The sequence below is a fragment of the Phytophthora sojae genome (assembly GCF_000149755.1).
Source record: "Phytophthora sojae unplaced genomic scaffold PHYSOscaffold_4, whole genome shotgun sequence".
NCBI classification, from domain to species: domain Eukaryota; phylum Oomycota; class Peronosporomycetes; order Peronosporales; family Peronosporaceae; genus Phytophthora; species Phytophthora sojae.
In genome coordinates, this window is record NW_009258118.1 from 5,703,273 (window position 1) to 5,725,709 (window position 22,437).

The 22,437-nt window shown below is 51.4% G+C and overlaps 5 protein-coding genes across 5 annotated transcripts; all 5 read right to left on the reverse strand.

The window, feature by feature from the left end:
• Positions 1-1,534: 1,534 nt before the first annotated feature.
• On the reverse strand, positions 1,535-2,380 carry PHYSODRAFT_257077 (hypothetical protein; the record flags this gene model as incomplete). Its single annotated transcript, XM_009529179.1, has 4 exons — positions 1,535-1,729; positions 1,935-2,185; positions 2,206-2,221; positions 2,369-2,380. 4 exons carry the CDS (start codon positions 2,378-2,380, stop codon positions 1,535-1,537), a joined length of 474 nt encoding a protein of 157 aa, XP_009527474.1.
• A 1,485-nt stretch (positions 2,381-3,865) lies between these two features.
• On the reverse strand, positions 3,866-5,660 carry PHYSODRAFT_315233 (hypothetical protein; the record flags this gene model as incomplete). Its single annotated transcript, XM_009529180.1, has 3 exons — positions 3,866-4,105; positions 4,152-5,520; positions 5,614-5,660. The coding sequence occupies 3 exons, from the start codon at positions 5,658-5,660 to the stop codon at positions 3,866-3,868; spliced, it is 1,656 nt and encodes a 551-aa protein (XP_009527475.1).
• An 809-nt stretch (positions 5,661-6,469) lies between these two features.
• PHYSODRAFT_332213 (hypothetical protein) lies at positions 6,470-7,267 on the reverse strand (the record flags this gene model as incomplete). Its single annotated transcript, XM_009529181.1, has 1 exon — positions 6,470-7,267. One exon carries the CDS (start codon positions 7,265-7,267, stop codon positions 6,470-6,472), a length of 798 nt encoding a protein of 265 aa, XP_009527476.1.
• Positions 7,268-10,577: 3,310 nt separating this feature from the next.
• Positions 10,578-13,474, reverse strand: PHYSODRAFT_301094 (hypothetical protein; the record flags this gene model as incomplete). The annotated part of the gene is made up of 3 exons (XM_009529182.1): positions 10,578-10,639; positions 10,663-12,589; positions 12,662-13,474. The coding sequence occupies 3 exons, from the start codon at positions 13,472-13,474 to the stop codon at positions 10,578-10,580; spliced, it is 2,802 nt and encodes a 933-aa protein (XP_009527477.1).
• A 459-nt stretch (positions 13,475-13,933) lies between these two features.
• PHYSODRAFT_315234 (hypothetical protein) lies at positions 13,934-22,179 on the reverse strand (the record flags this gene model as incomplete). Its single annotated transcript, XM_009529183.1, has 4 exons — positions 13,934-14,066; positions 14,105-16,259; positions 17,133-22,018; positions 22,163-22,179. The coding sequence occupies 4 exons, from the start codon at positions 22,177-22,179 to the stop codon at positions 13,934-13,936; spliced, it is 7,191 nt and encodes a 2,396-aa protein (XP_009527478.1).
• Between the last annotated feature and the right edge of the window lie 258 nt (positions 22,180-22,437).

Consider the following 22,437-nt stretch of genomic DNA (forward strand, 5'->3'; position numbering starts at 1 on the left):
GTTCGAGTAGCATTAAGGAAGGAGGAAGTTATGAATTGGGAGGAGGACGTTATGAATTCTCATTTGTTGGTAAGAAATTTGTTCGTAAATATTGTTTCATAGTACGTTCTGCTGTATAGGGGTACGGAATTCAATGCTGAGTCACAAGAAGAGCTCACACAATACTCACAATCAGTTAAGGCGTGTGCCAGTAGATATTTTGCCAGTGACGACGAAATGAACTGGCTAGTTTTTTTGTTGTTGGATGGCCCGCGTTGGTTTCATGAAAGCGCATGGGGTAACTGTCGTCCTTTTGCGTGGGCTGAGGATCAAAACTAGCAATAGCTGTTAATGATGCTGCCGCCCCCTGGCGCTTGGCACGTGCAACAAAGAATTTCCAGCTTCAATTTACTCGAAAAATTTAGTTCACGGGAGTCACCAAGTTCTCTGCAATGCTGCTCGTGAGAAAAAAAGAATGGTCAACGTGATTTACTGTTAACTTGATGAGTCATCAAGTCATCAAAGATGACCACAAGAAGTAAATGAATTTAATAATGAGATCCCTAACAACAGTGCAGCTCCGCCAATTTTGAAATGTTCTGCAAATCTGAAAAAAACTAGACGCGTTGTTTGCATACGCTTGGTCTGTTGAGTATCCAATTGTTGCTTAGCAGCGGTAATTCGCTACTTTAGAACAGTGTTAACAACGCTGAATGCCCGGGAAGTTGATCGTGTTTCAAAGATAATCTCCAGTCTCCCACGCCGTCTAATATTATGCGGGCTAGTCGTAGCTCACTTCGAGCAACTTCAAAATCTGTGCCAAACTCTTGTGCATCTTAAGGTACTCATTAATTGTGGCTCGTACATCAATTCTTAACGACATACTTGGGTATTCTACAGCCCGAGAATTTATTTCAACAAATGCGGACCTCTACGAAAGTGTGCGATATCTTTGTATAGCCTTTTGTAGCCAATGAGCGCCACAGTAACTCCAAACCTGTAACGCTACATAACTCCGAACCCCTGCTCGTGGTTTGAAAGCTGGAAGGATCTGACCACAAACCAGCGAAAGCGGTAATTTTGGTTCGGAAATCTGTGTAGTTTACGAGCAAACCAATTTCTTGCACGTTTCATGGTTTGGTTTGTTCAGTGTGATAAAACTTGTTTGCACTCTGGCCGTCGCGTTCCACTGCAGCTACAGCTACAAGGGACTCAGATAGCGCTATCGTAGCACTTTTGGTTCCACACAAAGGAAATACATCTTAGTCTGAAGTATTTATTTTGACGAAGTTGTTGCTTACTAGTGGGCGTACGTGTGGTTTTAGTTATGAATAAATGCGTACACAAGAAAGTAAAACTGTCGGTGAAGCGTTCATGCAAAAGTATAATTTCAATTTTAAAATTTAATGCTCCTGCTTACGTGTATGAAAGAGAAAATGCTCGGGTCAAACTTTTGGATACCGGCAGGCGAAATCGGAAGACAGCAGTGCATTCAGATGGGAGTGAGGTACGCCTCTCCACCAGCAAAAGGATATCGGTTAACCTGGGACTTCAGTCACTTCGCAAGACGGACGAGCGTCAGGTAGCTCGTGCCCGTGAGGCGGACAGGGCACTTGACTGCGACGCGCTCATGGTTGTTCACGCGGATGGTATCCGTGACCATGGTCGAGCTCTGTCCGAGGTTCGAGAAGACATGCTGAATGCACGCTTTGCCCTGCACCAACTGGATGTGCATGCTGGCGCTGTTCATCTCGTGGGAGATGACGGCAGTGAGTTGGTAAAGTCCCGGGGTTGGCAGCATGACGTCCGAGCTCGCTCCTCACAAGATGAACTCTCCCTTTTTGGCCGTTGCCTGCTTCTCCACCACCACCGCAGCACGTTGAACCACTTGACCTCCCCCTTCAGCGTGGAAATGGCTGTGTCACGACTGGCCACGGCTATCTTCAGCTCCGAACCTGGCGCTGCAGGTCCTGCAACCCGATGGCGTCCTTGGCATAGCACTGGAGGTCTTCGGTCGCGTCTCGGAGGTCGAGTATCTTGGCTTCGAGCACGTCAACGCGCTCCAACAGGATGGGGTTCAGCGGGATCTTGTACTTAACCACGTGCGACTGCTTCAGCACTTGGAACTTTAGCGTCACCTCGAGCCAGAACTCTCCGTCTTGTCGGTAGAGCTCGGTGGGGTCTCTGGCTTGACGGGGGTCGCCATCTTGGACTTGGGTAGCTCACCGCAGAGTGACGAATGCTAAATATTTTTTTAATGATTTAGTTAAAATAAACTGTTTTCTCATTATTGTGCGTGGAATCATAGGTGTGGCCTTGCAACCCTGACTAGTTGGTCGATGTCAGGATTCCTGTCGCTTCGGATGTTACTTGTTAAAAGTCCTCATACTCCCACCATCATGATTGTTTTTTCTCCACACTAACAGAAGAAATCTGACGGTTTGCTCGTACGAACTCCCTGCATTTTCTCGTATGGATTTTCGAACGCTTTGCCGCTGAGCTTCCCAGCGCTCCACCACGCGCGCTAGCTGCAAGTTTTTTTTGTAATAACATCTTCTAATTTTGCGCAAAATACTAATACAGCATGATGAACGAGACAGCACTTACGATCCCAATAAGCAAACAATTGATTTACTTAGTAAGCTTTAGTGGCCGAATCTTAATCTAATCTGTGGACAAAATACGTCCAGGTACGTACTTCGAAGTATTAAAATACTGGTGAACGCCACAGTGGCATTGTATGAAGTATCCGTTGTTTGGTTGGGACTATGCACTGTACTGTAGAGTTTTTGTAGTTTCTGGCGTACGCTCTAAATAAAGTCCTTTTCTCCACAGAAACGAACATGTTTTTGGAGGTTCAGGTCGTTGTAGTTCTTCATTAAAAAAAACGTTAATGACCCTGAACTCGTCCAGGTTCTTCTTCAGTTTAATCGCGTTCGACATCAATGGAGTTTCCTTTGTTTGTTTAACTGCAGCATACATCCTCCGCACTTTCTCTCTGTGCCACCCCACCATGCGAGGCTTGCTCCAATTTCACAACCGTGACCTCCAAACGGAGAATTTCCTTTGCCGCAATCATAAATTTTGTCAGAGCTTCGTCTCCGAAGCAAGCCGTTAATGGCGAGATCATCAACGCTTCGGGCTTCTTCCTGTTCGCATTAAAAGTTTGGATTGCCAACCTTGAAAATTTTGAAGAGCTTTTTCTGTTTGAGAGAAGTAATTTGGTCTTCGAATTCGACGAATACACAAGTGCCGTTGACTGGAAAATTGCAGGAATGGTCGAGTTGATGGTAGCTAACACGGAAACTTTCGACGCAAAACGGATGAAAGCCGAAAGAAATCCCCATTGCATTCTATCCATGCAGTCCTCATTACGCAATTTGCCTGCTCAAGCTCGAAGTTACCAAGCATCTTAACGACGATGAAGCTTACCGCCGTCGCCGTCGCTGCAGTACTTGCAACCGCAGGTGTCGTTGCAGCTGAACCATCTGCGCTCCGAGTTTTGGTTGACACCCCAACCACGACAACTGGGAATGGAGTTGCTGAGACGAAACTGGACCCAGTCGCAGGCGAGCCGAAGGAAGTTGGCGACAAGAAGGAACACTGGGGACGCCCGTGGGGCCGTCCATGGGGATGTGGTGGTGGCTGTCGTGGTCGCGGCTGCGGTGGACACTGGGACTGGTAAGATGCACGCAAGCAGAAACCCTCGAGTTCGTTTCTGCCTGCGTCGTCATCGACAATTCAACACACATCAGCCAAAGGTAGTAATTGATCTCATTTCAGGATAAAGATGATTTTCTTATGCTTTAGCCGTCTTTGTATGAATCTGTTCGTCTTTTTCCGTGGTAAAACCCGATTGTCTCGGTCGTACCTGTCGTGACTCACTCTAGCCCTCGATAGGCGTGAACGGGTTGAAGAAGTCCTGGCCCAGCCAGTAGCCCGTCAGGTACGTGTACAGCGGCGCTCCCTCCCCGAAATTGGCGGCGTCGTCAATAGATCCCGAGCCAACATACTTGGCAATGGCGGGGTACGGATACACCGGACGCGTCACGTTGGTCGAGGATCCCGAGCCCGAAGTGCTGGAGAGTTTCCGGCGCGTGCTGCTGGAGCTGGAGGAGCTCACCCACTGGCCGTGTGCTGGTGCTGTCGCCGTCCGCGGACTTGGTGATGACCTTGTGGGGTGCGACGCCTTCCTCGATCCACTGCATCATGGGGGCCAACAGGTCAAGATCCGACGGACCCTCGCCGTCACCGCAGTGGTAGACTCCAGGGAGCAAGTACAGACGCTCGAAGCCTTCCACGACGTCGGCACCCATGGTAGCTTGCAGCGCCTCATGGTAGGCGATCGTAGTGCGCGGCGAGATCTGCGGGTCGGCCCAGCCGTGCCACAAAATGAGTTTGCCGCCGGCCTGTTCAAAGGCCGAGAGATCGGCACTCACCGAGTCCAGCAGCGGGTGACGCGCACGGAGCAGGTCGATAGTCGAGTTGGCGAAGTCGAAGTCGGCCAGCGTGTAGTTGTCGCCTGGGTATTCGTCGAAGGTAAGGTACTTGATGGCAGCCAGCGCGGTGCTGGTGCTCATGATGGTATCCGTGGCGGCGTCGGGAACGAAGACGCCCGACCATCCCAGCTCCGAGGAGAACTGCGCCTCACCAACCGTCAGGTGGTCGCCGGTGTCTGCGTCGATGGGTCCGGCGTAGAACTTGGCCACAGCCTCGATCTCAGTCGACGTGAGGCACGTCGAGTTGTCGGCATCGCTCGCGCATTGGATGCTGTACACGTCAAAGTCGCACGCGCGCGGGTCGGAGAGCAGGCCGTCTTCAATACCGTCTAGAGCGTCACAGGCACTCACCACGGCGTCGTGCAGGATGTCCAAGCGGTCCGACAGAACGATGTGGTTGCCGTCCTCGTCGGTGTTGCTGACCGACAACCAGCCGTGGTGGAAGCTGTTCTGGAAGGAGAAGAGCATGGCCGGCGCGCCGGCGATGATGCCGTTGAAGTCGTTCGGGTACCTCAGCGCCTCCATCACCGCTTCACGCCCACCGTCCGAGCATCCGTTGAAGTAGGCGTACTCCTGCTCCTGTCCGTAGTAGTTCTTGATGAGCAGCTTGGCCACCTCCGCCGTCCAGTGCTGAGCCTCGTAGGCAAAGGCCACGCGCTTGCCCTCCACGAGACCGAAGGTGCCGTCAGTGCCGCCGTCCATGTCCGTAGCGCCAGTGGCCAGGTTGCCGTTGTTGACTGCCTCCGAACCATCGGCAGCGCCGACTGACATCTCGATGGAGCCGCAGAGACCGCCACAGCCGATCTGCATGTAGCGCTGTGTCCACGTCGACACGGGGAGCATAACTTCCCACGTGATCGCAGGAGGCAGCGAACCTTCTACAAGGCAGTACAAAACGCCGTCGGTCGTGGTCTCCGTAGCCGACGTGACGTTGCTACCAGCGCCACCGATCGACGTGATGTTGACGGACAGCAGGTCGGCGCAGTCGACCACGGGGTCTACCACAGCCAGAGTCACGGCGACATCTTCAGCTGAAGTAGTACTGGCGGCGGCAGAAGCGCCATCACTGTAGCTCGTGAGAGTGTCGGTCGTGGTCGTTGTCGAGTCTCCAGTGACTACACAGTCGTCGGCGGACACGAGCGCACATGCCAGCAGCGCAAGACTGGGGACAAAGATCTTCATGTCGTCGAGATTGGCTTGAGCAGGAGACGTGCGTCGGGGGAATCGGTATCTCGATGTGCTTGAGGATGCAAGTTCGAGAATGACCGGATGCAGATCGCAACAAGTATCTTATCACGTTGAGTAAATAAACTGGATTCGAGAGTGTCCACTAGGTTGTCTCCGGTGTCTAGGTGCGGTATATTGTGGATGGTATTTGATATCATCTCGATCCCAACAAGCGCTCCTTGTGTCCACATGAAGCAGGCTCTCGAGATATCTCGGGTGTGCAAGCTGCTATTGAATAGATACTTATACAGCAGGGTATCATAAATGGATAGTCTCCAGGTCATCGAGGTGGGTCTCCTTTGCTATCTCACACGTGTAAGCACACAGAACAAAACGAAAACGTTGCCATCTGGGTGGATTCGACCCCGAGGAAGTATAGGAATCGGATCGCCTTTGAGTATTGTGCATGTAGCTCGGGAGGTTCTACTGCTGTATCCTCGTCTCGGTGTGATCACCCCGCTATCAAATTCACGCAAAGCGTCTTCCTTATCCCTACGCTGTCTTTTCTTCTTCCTAAGCTCACTGGCGTGTTAAATACTACGAGTAAACCGCGTACAGTACATGTACCTGTAGATCGGATGACTTTTATGACGAGATCATTGATTTCGTCAACAGAGATCGGTCGACGCGATCACCGATCTGAGCCAGGGGAGGCGCCCCTTCTTGTCCTCTCATTGTCGTGACAAAGACCATGAATTTCTCGCTATGCGTCAGAGTGTTCATCTCCGCCGTTGCGACTGATGAATGGCACCGGTGCTCATCGCTCATTGTGCACTTGTGAAGGGCGAATTCCAGCGTGAATACGTTGTCTGGCCGCTCGATTCGATTTCATTTGCTGGGCTGGGGACACTGGGCGCATTGAAGCTCGCGTTCCATTCTAGCGGATCGGTCGAGAGCATGATATCAAGCAGGGGGGCGAACGCCTCAAAGCACCCGTGGGCTGTATCCAAGGCCTTGGACATCGTGCTCAAGTGAGCGGCCAGGTCTTCAAACTCGGAATGGGTACTATGGACGACGGCTGGAGCGTTTTCATCAATTACTGGGTGCTTCATGCTGCTGATGCGTTGAAACGAGCGCGTAGACCTTGCTGCAGTGTCGTCAGGAGGAGCGGCGGTCTCGGTCTGAAATGAAGATATCGCCGTAACTTCCGTGCTCGAGGCCGTCACTTCCACAGGCTTCTCAGTCAATGCAGGGCTAGAAACCGGAGCTGGCTGGGTTTTGGTCCGCACCGCTTGAAGAGCCAGCAAAAGGGCCTCTCCCCAGTGCTCCTCCATGTCATTCCGCGAGCACGACGCGAGATGCTGGCCCTTGAGATACTTGTAGGCACAGTCGCAAACTTTGAGTGCCAGGCGGGAAAAAGGGTGTTCTTGAAGCACCTGAGCAAAAGCCTCGGAGCTTAGAGAAAGGAGGTCACAGGCGCGAACGGTGTGCACAGTGTAGGCACTGACACTGCAGCCTAGAAGTCCGCGCTCTCCAAAGTATCCACCACTGCGAAGACCAACCGGGCGGTCCAATACCAGCCGACTGTGCATGTTCAAGTGGCCCTTGATCACGAAATACATGGCGCGGACAATGCTGCCTTCGGTCACGACGTGCTCGTCTCAGGGGTAGCTCTCGAAGCGCAGTCTCTCAGCCAGGGACCGCGAAAACGCGTCGATGCTCTGGCCTCCTTCCCAGCAAATTGGAGACACGACCTTCATAATAAACCACGTGAGCGGCTTCTTGGACACGTGAAGCACGCAAGCTGTACGGATGTCGCGTGGCATCTCAGCCAAGAGATCTTCGTAGTTGACGCCAGCGTGAGAAGACCAAAAGGACGTCATGAAGACGTACGTACGCGCCTTGAGCCTCGCAGCCGTGCCACGTAAAGCTCAACGGCGATGAAGTTCTTGCAGTAGTTTACTTCCAGGCCAATGTAAGAAATGAACAGGCTTGCCAGTTCACCGATGACGTTAGACATCACAATGAGACCGACAAAAGACATTCCGATGTGGAACGCATAAATTGGTGCGGTCTCAGGCTGTGGGCAGTACGCCTTCTTGACGAACGCCACCATGGCGAAGAACAAGCCACGCAATAACCGAAGAGTAAGTTGCTCATTCGATGGGTTCCTTGGGTTCGTGATCACTAGTTCCTGCGATGAGAGCCACCCTTCCCACTGCTTACCAAAGCCAACCTCCATTGATACAGCCAGATACGCACATGCCGCCCAGTAGACGACCAGCAGATAGATCATCCAAACATGTAAGAATCGAGTGACTTCGGCAGCAACACTACGGCGGTTTAGCTCGGCTAGGTAGCTCCCAAGGTTGAAGAACTTAATGCACCGCGCTAATTTGAACCACGAACTGCAGTCATAAACGGATAGAAAGTCGTAGAAGGGAATCGCTGCAAGGATATCCCAGATCATTCGTTCCTTCATGTAGACACTGCGCACCTTTTGGTCGTATAGGTCCATGGATTCTGGCGATCCGTGTACATGCCAGCTAAACCACACGTCCAGAATAAAGGCAGCTTGGCATAGTAATCCGCCAGTGTTCACTAATACAGCCGCTACCGTTTTACGCTTCATCGAGTCCATCGTGAGCTCGTAGGGCACCATGATAGCGACGTACGTAGTGCACCACACGATGAATCGTACCCAGAACAAGTGGAATTTGCTTTGGACGGGGACCCCGTGCATGAAACCATCGAGCACAACGAGGAGAGGCTTGAAAATGAATCGGTCGAGTACGCGCGTCAGCTTTTGGCTCGTCGGTCTGTTGCTGGCAATGTCACTCTTCTGCAACCGCGTGTGACTTCGCTTCTGCTTCAAACTCTCAGCCTTTTCATTTACGATGTCAGATCGAGACAGCACCTTGCCACTAGCTGTGGTCATCCCTCGTCGCTGTTCCTCGCGTGAGAGCTGCAGGAGCCGTGCCTGCTCGCGGTTGATATTCGCGATACGCAACACTTTCTGCTTCCATTTGGGGTATCTGTCAAATACTAGCTCCAGCGATTCACGAGACAATCTGTACAAAATGCACGAGGTCTGAGCCTGGATATACGCGTCACGTCTTCCATCTGTAAACAGAGCATTCTCGCCGAAATAGCTCCCCGCCGAGATCTCCGTCACCTTCTTCAGCTCTTCTTGGGGGCTGTTCTGCTGCCAATCCCTTCCAGTGTCGGTCATCACAGGCCCAACCTGATTCGGAGTGACATTCTCGCCTTCCTTCCGATTTACCAAAACATTTGCAACTGCTCTGAACGTAGTCTTTGGGCGATTGGCGATCCGCGCGGGCAGTAGCAGCTTAACTATCCCCGTGAAAATGAAAAACATGTCGCTGCCACTGTCGCCGTACTTTACGACAAACTCACCGCGCGAAACCAGCACCTGTGTGAACTGGGAGACAGACGAGCATTCGTGTGATCGACGTCTCCATCCCAGCAAGGAAGTCCACTTTATCGATCATAGGCTTTAGATACACGAGGCGGATGTCTGTCAACAACGAAGGCGGGAGGCATTGCCCAAGCAGATGCTCCTGCGTGATCGTGTGGATTCGCTTAAACAGTAGAAACGTATTGACGCGCTCTTGTAGAGCCCCTGGCATCTTGAAATGGTCTAGCATGTGGCGTACGGCTCCCATCTTGACGTTAAATTCCTTGCTTTCGGAGCTCGTGAGCTCGATTATGTCAGTGAAGTTGCCGATCACATACGCGAACAGGAAGACGCCCAAGGTCATAGTCACGACGCTGAAAATACATTGCGCAGTACTCTGGGGGTACTCCGACTCGCCTGACGAAGACATCAAACCAACCGACCAGTAAAGCGACGCCATGTACTGCAGCATATGCGATCCTTTCTCCAGTTGTTTTGGCGGCAGCCACAGGTTGTGACCGAAAGCTGTCTGCTTGCCCGTCGCACGGGTAGCAAAGTTGGGAAATGCCACCTTTGACGCGAAATTGAACCAGATACAACCTAGGAAATGTAAAAGCATGAATGTGTAGTAGAGTAACTTGAAAAGTCGTAGCTCCGTTGTGCGCTTCAGATACCGCGTCTCCAAAGCATGTAGCTGTCTGGGAACTTTGAATAACCGCAGCAACTTGTTGATGTTGAGTAGGTCCCACCGACCTTGAGCTGGCAACTCCCAGTTAATAGCATATAGTGGCAGAAGAGCAACGATATCCGGCACGAAAGCCCCAGATTTTAAATACGCGCGCTTGATGCGCTGAGGGCTCATGATTTTGTTTCCGTACTCATAGTATCCCAGGCGCGAGCGGATGTAAATATCCAGCACAAACGAAACCTCCAGAAAGATCATGAGAGCGTCAGCATCCTTGTGCCCTTCATCCAAGGGGAAGCACGCTTGGAAAATAACCAGCACCCATTGGAGCGTCATGACCAAGAACACCCACGTTTCCCACATCAGAATGAACACCGAGTCCGGATCGTACACGACAGTTCTCAGGTTGCCGAGTCCAGACAGAATCTTGTGTAGAAACACACGCGACGGAACTTCGATTGGATTCTCTACTTCTTGGAAGGTGTTCACATTCAAACCCGCCAGCTTGTTGTTGACCAAGCGCTGATCAAGAGCAAGAAGCTCGTTCTTCAACGCTGGGAAAATCGCCTCCATAGCTTGCAGCTGCTCTCGAGATACAAAAAGTACAATACAGCCTCTGTTGGCGCACACATGCTCCATGTATCCCTCTCCACGCTCCTTCTGTGTAAGCGCCGCTGTGCCGAAGAATCCACCACGCGGAACTTCAGCCGGGGGCCCTCCCATCTCCACTACACAAACCTCTCCTTCAAGCAGGAAAAACATGCCAGTCACGTAGTCTCCATGCCGGTAAACAGTCTCTCCTTGGCCATACAGAATGAATTCAGCGTTCTCAACCAGAATCTCCTCGAGTTGGTCGCGCACTGAATGGACGCCATGTAGTAGCGCTAATGTCTGCAGAACTGGCATGCAGATACTTCGCAGTAACTCCAACCGCATTGATCGCGGGAGATCGGCCAGTAGTTCACGAATCACAGCGCCTCGATGCGTAGACCACCAGTAATCAAGAAAAGACTTGACGCGATGATGGATCGCTAGCGGGGCCTTCTGTCGCCGAAGAAAAAGTTGAATCCGAGTGCTGGTCTCGAAGAATTGCTTCTGTTCGAATGCAGAGGCGGTAAAGCGTTTCTGCACGTTGTCAACAACGATAGCGGATATCAAGAACCCGCCAAGCATGAGAACCAGCGCTGCAACCAGTTGACGGTCACTGGTAGGCTCCACGGTTTTCCCAGGTGAAGCTAGCACCCCGACAGCATAGTACAGCGAACGAAAGTACTCCAATGCGGTGATCCCTTCTAACTCGTCTCGATTCGGTGCCTCCGTGAATATTGTACCATTGCAGTTCTCCAAGTGTGTTGCGTTCAGTCGACGGAGACAGAGGCTAGTGGGGCACACCCACGCTTCGTCTTCATTGGAATCGAATCCCTCAGCGTAAGAAATACCAAAGTATATGCAGGCAACCACGTGAAACATCATTATCAGCAAAAGGATGAAGAGCAGCAGTTGTCGCCGGCTATTGAGCTGAATGAAATGCTTGATCTCTTTTAACTGTTTCTTCAGATTGAACACGCGCAGGAGTCGTGGCAGCCGCATGAGCCCATAATTGTGCATGTTTAAATATTCGTAAGGCAGTGCGCACAGCAGGTCGAAGACAAAATCTCCTTTCAGATAATGAGTCATACTCTGCTTCGGATCCATCACTTTGTCGGAGTCGACCATGAACGACAAATTCAGGCTCAGAGCGATGTCAAACACCAGGACGACGTTCGCGATGGTGTCGGTCGTTTGGAAAATCCACGTTGGTCGCTGCCACAACGGAAAAACAACCTGGACGGGGATCAAAAGCCAGCAGTAGCATAGATTCGAGAGCAACAACAACAGCCACCACATGCGCACTGCAGACTGGTGATCAATGCATCTCCGAAGTAATATCAGTCGCCACAATACATGGTGCTCGAAAATTAACCCCATATTGGGGCCCTGTTGGCTTTCGTTTCCAGCGGGTACTTTAGGTCTTAAGCCCGGGTCGGTCAGCGGTGGTGAGAGAAACGTATCTGCACTTAGCATGGTATCTGGGTTGGTATCTCGTATTCGTTCGCTGCGCATACTCCTTTTGCTCCACTGCGAAATGTCCCGTCGAAGTGGACCAATAGCTCGAGTAGCCCTCGAGATTTTTTGCGTAATGCTCTCGCGTCGGGAGGGCATAACTTTGTTATCTCTCCTTGACGGTATTTTGACCAGGGTTGGTCCAGCTACAACTGCTGATTTTCCAGCTGTGACAGAAGTCCGACGAGACGTTAGTTTCCTTGGGGTTATCGGGGTGCTGATTGAAGTCGAAACGTTAGTGCCCAACTTGTCATCGCTGATGTTCAGCAGCTTGAACATGGCTCTGACATGAACAGCGATCGCAGAAGCACAGTCCGGGTAACCTTCAAGCACGCGCTCGCAGTGAAATCTAGACAGCTTGTACAGAATCGCATAGGTTGTGGTTGTAACGGTAGCCATGCACGGCAACAAGGAGAAGACGTACAGCTCGCCCAGGCACGAGCCTTTTCGAATTTCTCTTACGGTCACCGACTTGACGATAATGGCAAGCACTCCGGAGTGGACGACGTACATAGCGTTGCCATGATCTCCAACCGAAAAGAGAGTCGTCTGAGCCGGTACAGCTATCATTTCCAGCAGGCTTGTCATTGCTACGATGAACTGGTCGCTGCAACCCCCAAAGATCGAGACCTCGGCAATAGTTGCCTTCAGGAGTTCTACTTGGATATCGTTGGCAATTGAAGGACATAAAATCTTTGCAGTCTCGCGGTCTGTCGATTTCGCATCCGTGTAGTAGCGCTGTGGGCAAAGAAATACTTCATCAGATCATACCCACATACTACTTCGTAGTAGCGCAAGTGTATAGCTTACCTTTAGATACTCGATCGCTTGGGCTTGCTGATTTTCCGGGACGTGATGGAAAGAGAGAACGTGCACCAGTTGATTAATACGCGCGCCCACAGCTTCAGTGTTGCCGCTTTCGCATTTGGAGATCACGAAGATAGTCGCACACAACGTCGTGAACATGGAGAATCCACACAGTGCAACCAAAATCGTGAATAAAAACTCCGTATTGTGTCGTGGCAGCTCCCCCTCGAAGAGACCTGTCATGATCCCAACGCTCCAGAAAAGGGAAGCCAAATAGTGCCGATGTAGTGGGAGATCATGTAGTGAGGTTGCGGGGAGCCAGGGGTTGTTTTGGCTCGTGTTCTCCCCAAAACTGAAGCGTATACAGGCCAACACGTGGGCTAGATAGAGCGTCGAAGCAAGAACTTTCAGGAGCTTGAGTACAACAAACTGCTTAGCGTAGAACTCGTCCAGACTCGACACGAGATGCGGTAGCCGTGACCATCGAAGAAGCTTCACGAACAAAAGCTTCGTCACTACGCGGGGAAAGCTGATCACCAGAATCTGGACGGGTATAATCGCTATGACATCAAGCGCGAAATGCCACGATCGAATGTATCGCCGAATCGTTCGTTTCTTGTCTCGAATGAGGTTGCCATCTGAGTAGTAGCCCATGTGAGCTTGGACATACAAGTCCAGCGTGAACACGAATTCGCACGCAAAGATCAACACGAAAAAAATCGAGACACCTCCCACGACCTCCGGCTGGAAAGCTAGCAAGTAAGGCAGCATGAAGGCCTCGAGAAGAAGGCACACCAATAGGGACTGCTCCCACATCTTGACGACGGTCGCATGCGGATCGAAAGCATCTTGGCGGTCCTCTGCCAGTACTCGCGCCAAGCGTGTGTGTAAACTGAACGTCGTGTGGACTCGACCAGCAGATTTGCGAGTGAGAGAGTGTAACCACGATTGCTTATCGCTGCTCCTGCTTCCCTTGCTGCTTCGGCTTGCCTTACTCCTGGCGCTCCCCTTGCTCCTGGCGCTTCCTCTGATCATCTTCGGAGCATCAACTGAGCTAAAACGGACCAGACCGCGTTACGTTGCTACGTCGCACTTGTCCACGGGATTGTGGCCGCCAAAATAAATTCTTGCCTAAGTTTGGCATCCATGAAACTCCGCAACGAACAAATGAGGCTAACCGTTCAGGGACCCGAATGATGAACAACAAGAATTGTCCCTTGCATTTTTTAGGCCTATCTAGCATCCAAATGGGCATCGTCGAACAGCGCTTAATCATCAGATTGGCGTAGGTGATACTGTGCATGCGACAGGTACTAACCAGTTCGATACCAACAGGCGGGGGCGGCATGTGCTAGCTCCTCGCGAGATGTAGCCAAACCCAGCAGTGCCTTCAGTTGCTTTCGAGCCCCTGCACGTCCCTTAAGCACGAGATCCCTCACCTCCAACGGATCTACTCGGTGTAAGTGCGCGAGCAAGTCCATCATAAACTTGTAAATGTGCGAGTACGGCACGTCGGCATTAATGCGCTCAGCATTAGCCACAACATCGTCGGCATTGAGAGCCGGCACTAAAGGGGTATCAAATCGTGACACTCTCGTCGTGGACTTCCGCGTGGATCCACTCTGGAAATTCCTAACTACAGCCTCGAGCATCGTACGGTCGGGGGCTGGAGCATTGCAACTTGTCCAATCCAACTTGTTTCGTTCCCGATACTCCGGGAAGTTCTGCAATAACTCCTCGTACGGTTGCTGATCGAGGCGATAGAGTTCAGTAAGGGTGAGCGCCACGCACGTTTCGAGCCGGGAGATCCCATAGAGCAACGCCAACTCGCCGAAGTGGTCACCTCGTTCACGAATCGACTCGGCAGCGTCAAGCTTCACCAGGACTCGGCCATTGGCAATGAAATACATGCTATGATCGACATCGCCTTTCATCGTGACTTCCTCTCCCTCGGAGCAAACGACGTATTTTAAGCAAACCAACAGACCACGCAGAAAATGTTCATCTAACGTCCGGAACGCCACAACTCGTGTGGCAAAGCCTCGCAGGGTGGCCAGCACAACATCTTCGTACAGAAGGCGTGAGACGCTCGTCACAGCAGCAAACTCGTTTTCTCCTTTGCGCCGTCGCCACACCCGCGCATAGTACGACTTGATTTGACGCTTGAGCTTCTTAGGAACCTCATTTTGCACCAAGTAGTGCTGGAGTTCACCCAGGTTCTGCTCGAATGCAGCTTCGCGACGTGCTTGTGCATTTAGAAGTTCACCCTGGGCACCCACAAGTGCGCCGTAGATATAAATGCTCCACAGCGTGATCACAATCTCCGCAACGAGTTCCAAGGGGTTCATGGAGAGGATATCACCGTAGAAAAGCGTCGAGATGCACTCCATCGAGAAGAGCAAGGACCTCAAGTATTTTCTCGAGAGCGAAACACTACCCAAGTAGAAGGTCGTAGACTGCTCGGTGAGCATCCGCCCTGCATCTTCAACTGTCGGTACATACGTTAGCATCCCAGATGTCGATAGCCACGACGTACCATAGTGATGGAACGCACGTTCGCTCGTTACAAACCAAATGCAGGCCAAAATATGCCCCATCGCGAGATACGATGCCAACCCACGCACGAAATATAATGCTGCATCGCTTACTGGTACTTTTCGATCATAAACCAGGTACTGGAAAAGCTTTTCCGATAGCGGTTCAATACGCTGCACCAGCAAGAAACGATTCATCCTTAAAAACCAGCGTGAGGTCCACCACGAACAGTGAGCCGTCTCAGCAATCGAAGGCGCGTATGCTAGCGGCACACGGACTTCTGAAACGAAAAGTAACAGTTCAAGAGGGATCATTGCTAGAATGTCAGCGCGAAGAGCGGGATTGTATAGAAAAACTCGACGAAAGCCGCCTTGCGTCGAGCTGACCAAGTTGGTGCCCATGCTGTGAACTGGTAAAGAAGCGTACCGAATTCTGTAGCTCACATCCATGACGCACAGAATGTCCATGAAGACCTCAAATCCGGCCCAGGTGCGCAGAGTAGATTGAGGCAGCTCGGTCAAATCGGTCGCAAAGCAGAGCTTTAATGGTGTGATCGTGACATGATAAAGCGCCACAGCAAGCATACCAATACCCCATACCTTGCCCAGCTCTTTAATTCGTCTGATGAACGCCCTTGACTTGGGATCAAGGATGTCTGTGCGCTCGTTCACAAGTTGAAACTTCATTCCCATCAACGAAGGGCGTTGTACATTGCTGGTGCGAAGAATTGGTTCTAGAAATTGAAAACTTGCACGCAGCTGGGGAGTTACTGGTCTTACGTCACTGAGCCGTTTGGCGATATTGGTCATACTTGGAGCCTGCGCAATAGCAGTACCCGGCGTGAAATCTGGATTTCTCCACTGACGGTACTGGTGATACAATCGGAGTTGTGTCGCGTACTGTGGGCGTTGGCAGCGCTGAATGATAGCAAAATCAATGTTTCCCCTCCATGTTTCCCCATCTATCATCTTCAAACCCGTTTTACCCTCTTGGGTTAAGCCTTGAAAATACTTGGCCTCAAATAGCGGTAGCGAATGGCTCCGCCTCATGCTGGCGCGAGTGATCCCTGTCTTCGTGTCTTTTATCAGCCCAGGTTGCTTCTGTATCTCCTCTTGCATGATCACAGCAGAGAACCGCCGCCTTCGAAGAGAAGCACTCTGTTCACCAGAACCTGCCGCAATCTTCGATAGCTTAGCTGCATTGTCGAGCGCAACTGCTCTTCGACTGGCAGCAGCCGAAGCTTCCGAGGCATTTTGGCTGTTGTAGTGAAAAGAGTAAGACGACTGCCGCTTCACGAGACCTCGAGAAGGGTGGATTCGAACTTGTGGACGATGGTCATTTTCACCATCCACGCTTGTCCTCGGACGTGTGAAAGTTGTGTCGGGGGGAATGAGATCCTCCAACAGTTTGTCGACAGCGTGTCGTACGGCTGCAAGGATCTTGAACCGTGCCCAGCTTTCCTTTTCCAGACGGCGCAAGTGTTGCTTCGTTAGACTCTCTCGGATCAACTTGTTAACCGGGTTTAGATCCACAATGAATTGAATCATGTGAATATCAACCGCTTCGTTGCTGTTGGCAGTTGTAAGACGAGGTTTATCTCCGATAGCACTTCGGTACATTTCACTGGAAGCGCCATGCGCTTTGCCTCGCGAAAAACTGTGGCGTCCGCTCCGATTCGATACAGCCGAGGATGCCCGCCGCCGCAAATTTAAGGCGGTTAGAGCGTCGCGGTATTGGGATGCAAGTGCATCGGTCTTTGTCAGGAGGTATTTCGTTTTCTTCTCGAGCAATTGAATTTCCGAGGGCAAGGAGACTCTGCTACTTCCTCTCGTCGTCAAACCGAGGGGTCGTACGGTTGGCGGAGTGCCCGGCAAACTTGGTTCCGGGGTTGATGCATTGGAATGCGACGAAGCTTCCATCTGGCGAGCTGCCAGCAGACGTTTAGCTCTGCTCGCTGTTCGTAAGTTACTCCGTTGATACCGCAAAAGTCGACCACGAACCCAGTCGAGAATAGCGTGCAGAGCATGCTTCTGTATCTGAATATCGGATAGGTCGCCATCCGTCGTCCAAAGTTCTTTCCAGTCGTGTTTGGTAACGTAAAGCACTTCGCACGAAGTGGTCGCCCGGACCGTTGCTAGTCTTCGCTGCTTCGAGAGAAAAAAAGCAACTTCTCCAAACAGCGCACCTTGCATGAGTGCAGCCACGCTTGTCACTGAATTTGTCCAAAACGCGGCTGCAAGTCCCTTCCGCATGATGCACAAACGACTGCCATACGTCCCTTCAACTAAAATGTTGTCGCCCGGGATGAAAAGCTCAGACTGCATACGCAACGCTAGGTTATTGATCTGTAGTGCGGTAAGAAAGCTTCGAATAGGCAATAATGCAATGGAGTGACCATAGACCTCCAGCATCATTTTGAGTCGAAGGTTTGCAGAGAGGTCGTGCACGGTGCTGTGCAAATCAAGCCCCTTCGTGTGCTCAAACTGGAGATGGAAGAAGAAGCTGACGCGTTCACGTAGGTTCTCAGGCAACTCGTGTTCCTTTGCAAAGCTGTCGAAGCTAGCGATCCGATCCTTGTACTGCTTCGCTTCTTTACCAAGCTCAAGAATAAGTTCCGAAATCTCACCAACGATGTGGCCGATAATGAAAGTGCAGCCCAGGCACGTAAATGCCGTCCAAAGCGTACCAGCTGCGTCACGAGGGATACTTTCGCGTGAGCCCACGAGCAATAAAGTGGTAATAGACCAATAGAACGACTTCGCATAGAGTATCGGAACTGAGTTGTGATATTGATGCAGCAAGTGGTCTTCAGCCATCCAGCATCGTTCAACATGCTCACACTCGTTCTCAGATATCAGGAAGAAAATGCAGCCGACACAATGTGCTACCAACACAAGAATAATCATCAACTTGGCGGGGCTCAAATAAGCGGAGACATTGTGCGACGCGAAGTGCTGCTGTATCTGCACTATTACGTCGTCCAGGTACGTCAAAAGATCCACACAACGTACAAGTCGCGGCAATCGGCACAAACTCACCACTACTGACCCGCTAGCTCTTGGCACGTAAAGGGGCAATGATGCAACAAGATCCCACCTGAAAGTTGCGCTATGTAGGTATTGAGAATCCATCTCTTGCCTGCTCACAAGATTTTCAAAGCCGACCTCCGAGCCCCCAAAGTAGTAAAGCCGTAGATAGATATCAAACACGAAACAAAAGTCACATCCGAAGTCAGCAAGCCACACAACGGTGCTTAAACCTCCGGAAAAGTGAAGGTGTGCGTGAAAACATATCCGGAAAATCACGAAAATGACGTTGTAAATATTCCAGCACGTGATGACAGCATTCCAAATGCTCGTGAAAGTGCCTCGAATTGCGTCAACATCACGGAGGCCTTGTTTCTCGTTTTTACCACCACTTTTACCGGGTATTATCGCCATGGTATCGTGCTGGCAAAAAAGAGTAGACGTTTGCATCATGTGGGGCTGAAGCTTAAGGCGCTCGAGATTGTGCACAACACGCCGCATAGAATTGTGCTGATCAATCCACATAATATGGGCTTCCTCCTTTATATCGTTGAGGTCGCTTGCAAATTTGCGTTGGATGACGTCGAATTGCTCGCGAGTCATGACCGACGCCTGGACAAAAGATGCCGCTATGAGTGTAGCACTATGTGCTTTCCGAAGCAAAAATTCGGTAATACCGTAGCATTCACCACCGTTGAGCGCACGTATCGGGACTTTCCGTACGCGGAAGAACACGTTAACTTTACTTCCATGCAGAAAGACGAAAAACTCGCGGCAAATATCACCTTCTAGACAAATGGTTTCTCCATGTTGGTAGCTGTGATGTCGAAATTTGCCTGTGATCTCATGAAGAAACTCCGTGCTAGCCGAATCAAAAAGCGGCACGTTCTTCACAGCTTCGGAATGCAACAACGACGATATCTGGTAGCAAAGCTGATCAGGTAAGTGCGATAGCAGCTGAGACTCGTAGGCATGTTTGTGCTCCACAAACTGGTGGTGATAGAATCGTCGAATCTCTCCGCTTAGTTTCTCGGAAATATCCATACGCTCCAGGATACTGTTCAGCGTATTCATTTTCTCGATGTGGTGATGCCGTGTTGCCATTACGTTCGTAATCGTGCTTGACATTGCTCCTACTACACCAAAATTTATGATGCCTCCCATGAAAATCCACAATGCCGCAAAGTAGCTCTCGGCAGTTGAATAGGCGACGATGTCACCGTAACCCACTGCGGTCAACGTCACTACGGCCCAATACACTGAGCGTAAGTAGGCAAATGAGGACGTGTACATGGAAGATGGTTCTTCGACGGGGAAAGCTTCTCCGATGTGAGCATAGCAATCGAATTTTACCCACGAGCAGTTCTGGAACAGCGTTGCGTGTTGGAGACAGTTCTCGCGCGACAATTCTGACATCACCTCCGAACTAGCGTCTTCAAACGTTGACCCCCGTTCAATCCAAGCCATTTCGAACCACACGCAGCCAACGACGTGCAACATTAGTGTTACACCCAGCAGTAGGGAGACAACAAGGTGAGCTTTCGAGCTCACACCGTGGTAATCACTAATGCTGCGGAACAAACCGGGCATCTCACGTACTCGCAGTAAGCGAAGCAAACGAATGAGCGATAAACGCCCTCGTGCCGCGCTGATAGGGTGGGAATCAAATATCAAGCCGACAGGAAGCCATGCTAACAGATCTACGTAAAACCCACTAGCCCGATAAGCAGCAAAAATGAGATCTGGCTGTGTGACTTCCAGCATAACACTTTGGTCCAAGAAGGCGAAGTATCGCGAGCGCAAGACAAGATCGACAGCAAAATAAACCTCCACCAGAAGTGTCAATCCGTAACGCACACCGAACTTGGGCTGCTCAGCAAACATATCTTGGTCATCGGACATCGCAATAAACACAGAAAAGAAGGGGGCCTCAAAGGCGACGTAGATGACAGCGATCAAACGAGCAGTTTCCCAGTACACACGAAACATTGAACCAGGAAGTCGCCAGCTTACACCGCGCCTCATCTCACCGGAATAAGCCTCATCAGCAACACTATGGGTGCTACCGCCGACCGAGTTTCTGCCGCCACTCTCATGACCACCACGCAATCCCAGCAATCTCTTAGTCTTGCGCAACTGCGTCGAGTACTTTTCCAAGGTCTCAATCATGCGCGTGCGAACAGCAACTTCGTTGCCTCTGTGCGAAAAGGTAACGGCTTCATCAAACTTGGCTTTGGCGAGAACGTAAAGTTCACAAAATGTTTTCGCGATCGCTTTTTCTTCATACTTTTCCGGGAAGAGCAAGCATGCGTCCGCAAAGAAATCCCCCGTGTTGCACTCCTTTGGACTAGAGCCATTAAAAGATGACAGCACCACTTTCCCACGAATAACAAAGAACATCTGCACGTTAAACTTGGGCTCAGTGATCTGGTCAGCTGGCGAATACACACGACGCACAAGCGCAAGAGCGAGCAAATTGACGAATTCCACACTTTCTTTCATGAGAAAGCATACTTGTTTTATGCGAGTAGCCTTCAGGGTCGCGACAACTTTTGACTGCAAGTGTTTGGGCATGATGTGCAGCGCTTCTTCGCTGTCAAGACTGTGGTGAGTACTCCAGGAGTAACTGAAATACGCAGTAACCTGCCGCCGAATAGTGCGCGTAATGTTTTTCGAGTGCATGTACTCACGAGCATTGTCCACATGCGTTGTGAAAGCTGCATATCGCGCATTCCGAATCCGAAAGATAAACAGAAAAGTCGCCAGTACCGACGATCCGAAGAGCGCACCCATGAGCGTCACGATCACTGCGTACACCGTTTCAGCATCGGAGACGGGGGTAACATCGTCATATCCAAGTAAAACCATTGTCCTGGATGCCCAGTACAACGTTCGAGCATATTTCCGGGCTACTGTTGCATCGAAAAGCCGATCTCGCACTGCCCAGCTTGTCTCCACACTTTCATCACAATTCTCCAAGGACACACCACACTGGGCATGAGCAAGAAGCATATATCCACAAGCCACATAGTGGCACAAGCCGGCGCACAACCCGATATTGCGCACGAGGGTATCAATGCCTGTGGAAGAGAGGTGCTGGACCCATCCGCGATCCGAATAAACATTGGCTACCCGCTCCAAATAGTGGCGTATCCTGTAGATGCGGCAGATCTTGGTAATCCGCGTCAGGTGCAATGCATTGTAGGCTCCAGTCGCGAGGGCTATAGCGTCCGTCGGCACAAGAGCAATAATCTCCAGCACAAGTTGCAAATTGCGCACGCAAAGGTACTTCCGATGGGACTTGGTGACGTCCAACCCCGCGATCGATGACAATGGTTTGATGGAAGCTAGCGTCCACTTGGCCTTTCCTGTCCTTAGGGCGTTGCCCGATGCTGTACGGCTTAACGTCTTGGGCATCTTGAGCCGGTTGGCATCTCTCGTCAGCTTTTTGCCCAGCTCAAAGCTCACCTCCTCCGAAAGCTGCGAGAACGAGTCCCTCCACACACGGTAAAACCCGATAAACTCCACCAGCCCAATGACGTCAGCCACAAGATCCAGCGGGGTGAAGATGGACAATTCCTCCGTCCATCGATGCACGCCTTCCTGCTCCTCGTGCTGGAACGGGTTGTAGTAAAAGGCGATCCGGAACGGCACCGTCAGGAAAATGTAGAGAGCCGCATAGAGGCTGATGGTCAGGTTGATGGTCTGCCTCGTGGTCCACGGCAGTCTCTTGTAGAGTCTGGATACAGGCCGAGAGCCTCGTCGATACAGCCGTCTGCAGACTTTCAGGAGGCTTCGGCTGGACAATTTGGACGCAGTCTTCAAGGTACTGCGCGGGACTTCGAACTCCACCGCGGTTAAGCTGGTTCTGGGGCGGGCGGCCGGGTCTTCCGTGGCCACCACCACCTCGTGTGGGTCGTCGTTCTGGGCCGCCGCCGCGTACACTTTGCGGTGAGGCATCGTCAAGGACTGCGGCGGTCGCTGCGACTCATGAAAAGTGTCTGCAGGTTGTTTCTGTCGCCTGCTGACTGTAGTAGCCGCAATTGGCGCGCCGTCGGTTGGTTTCGCGCATGCCGCCGCCACGGACAGCTATTTAGGGCGCCGACCCGTTAGCAAGAGTGCGCAATTTCCCCAGCACACACACTCCGCTAATTGTGTCGTCCACACCACAAATTGTGTTGCCCACACAACACGACACCTCAGTGACCATCACTCCTG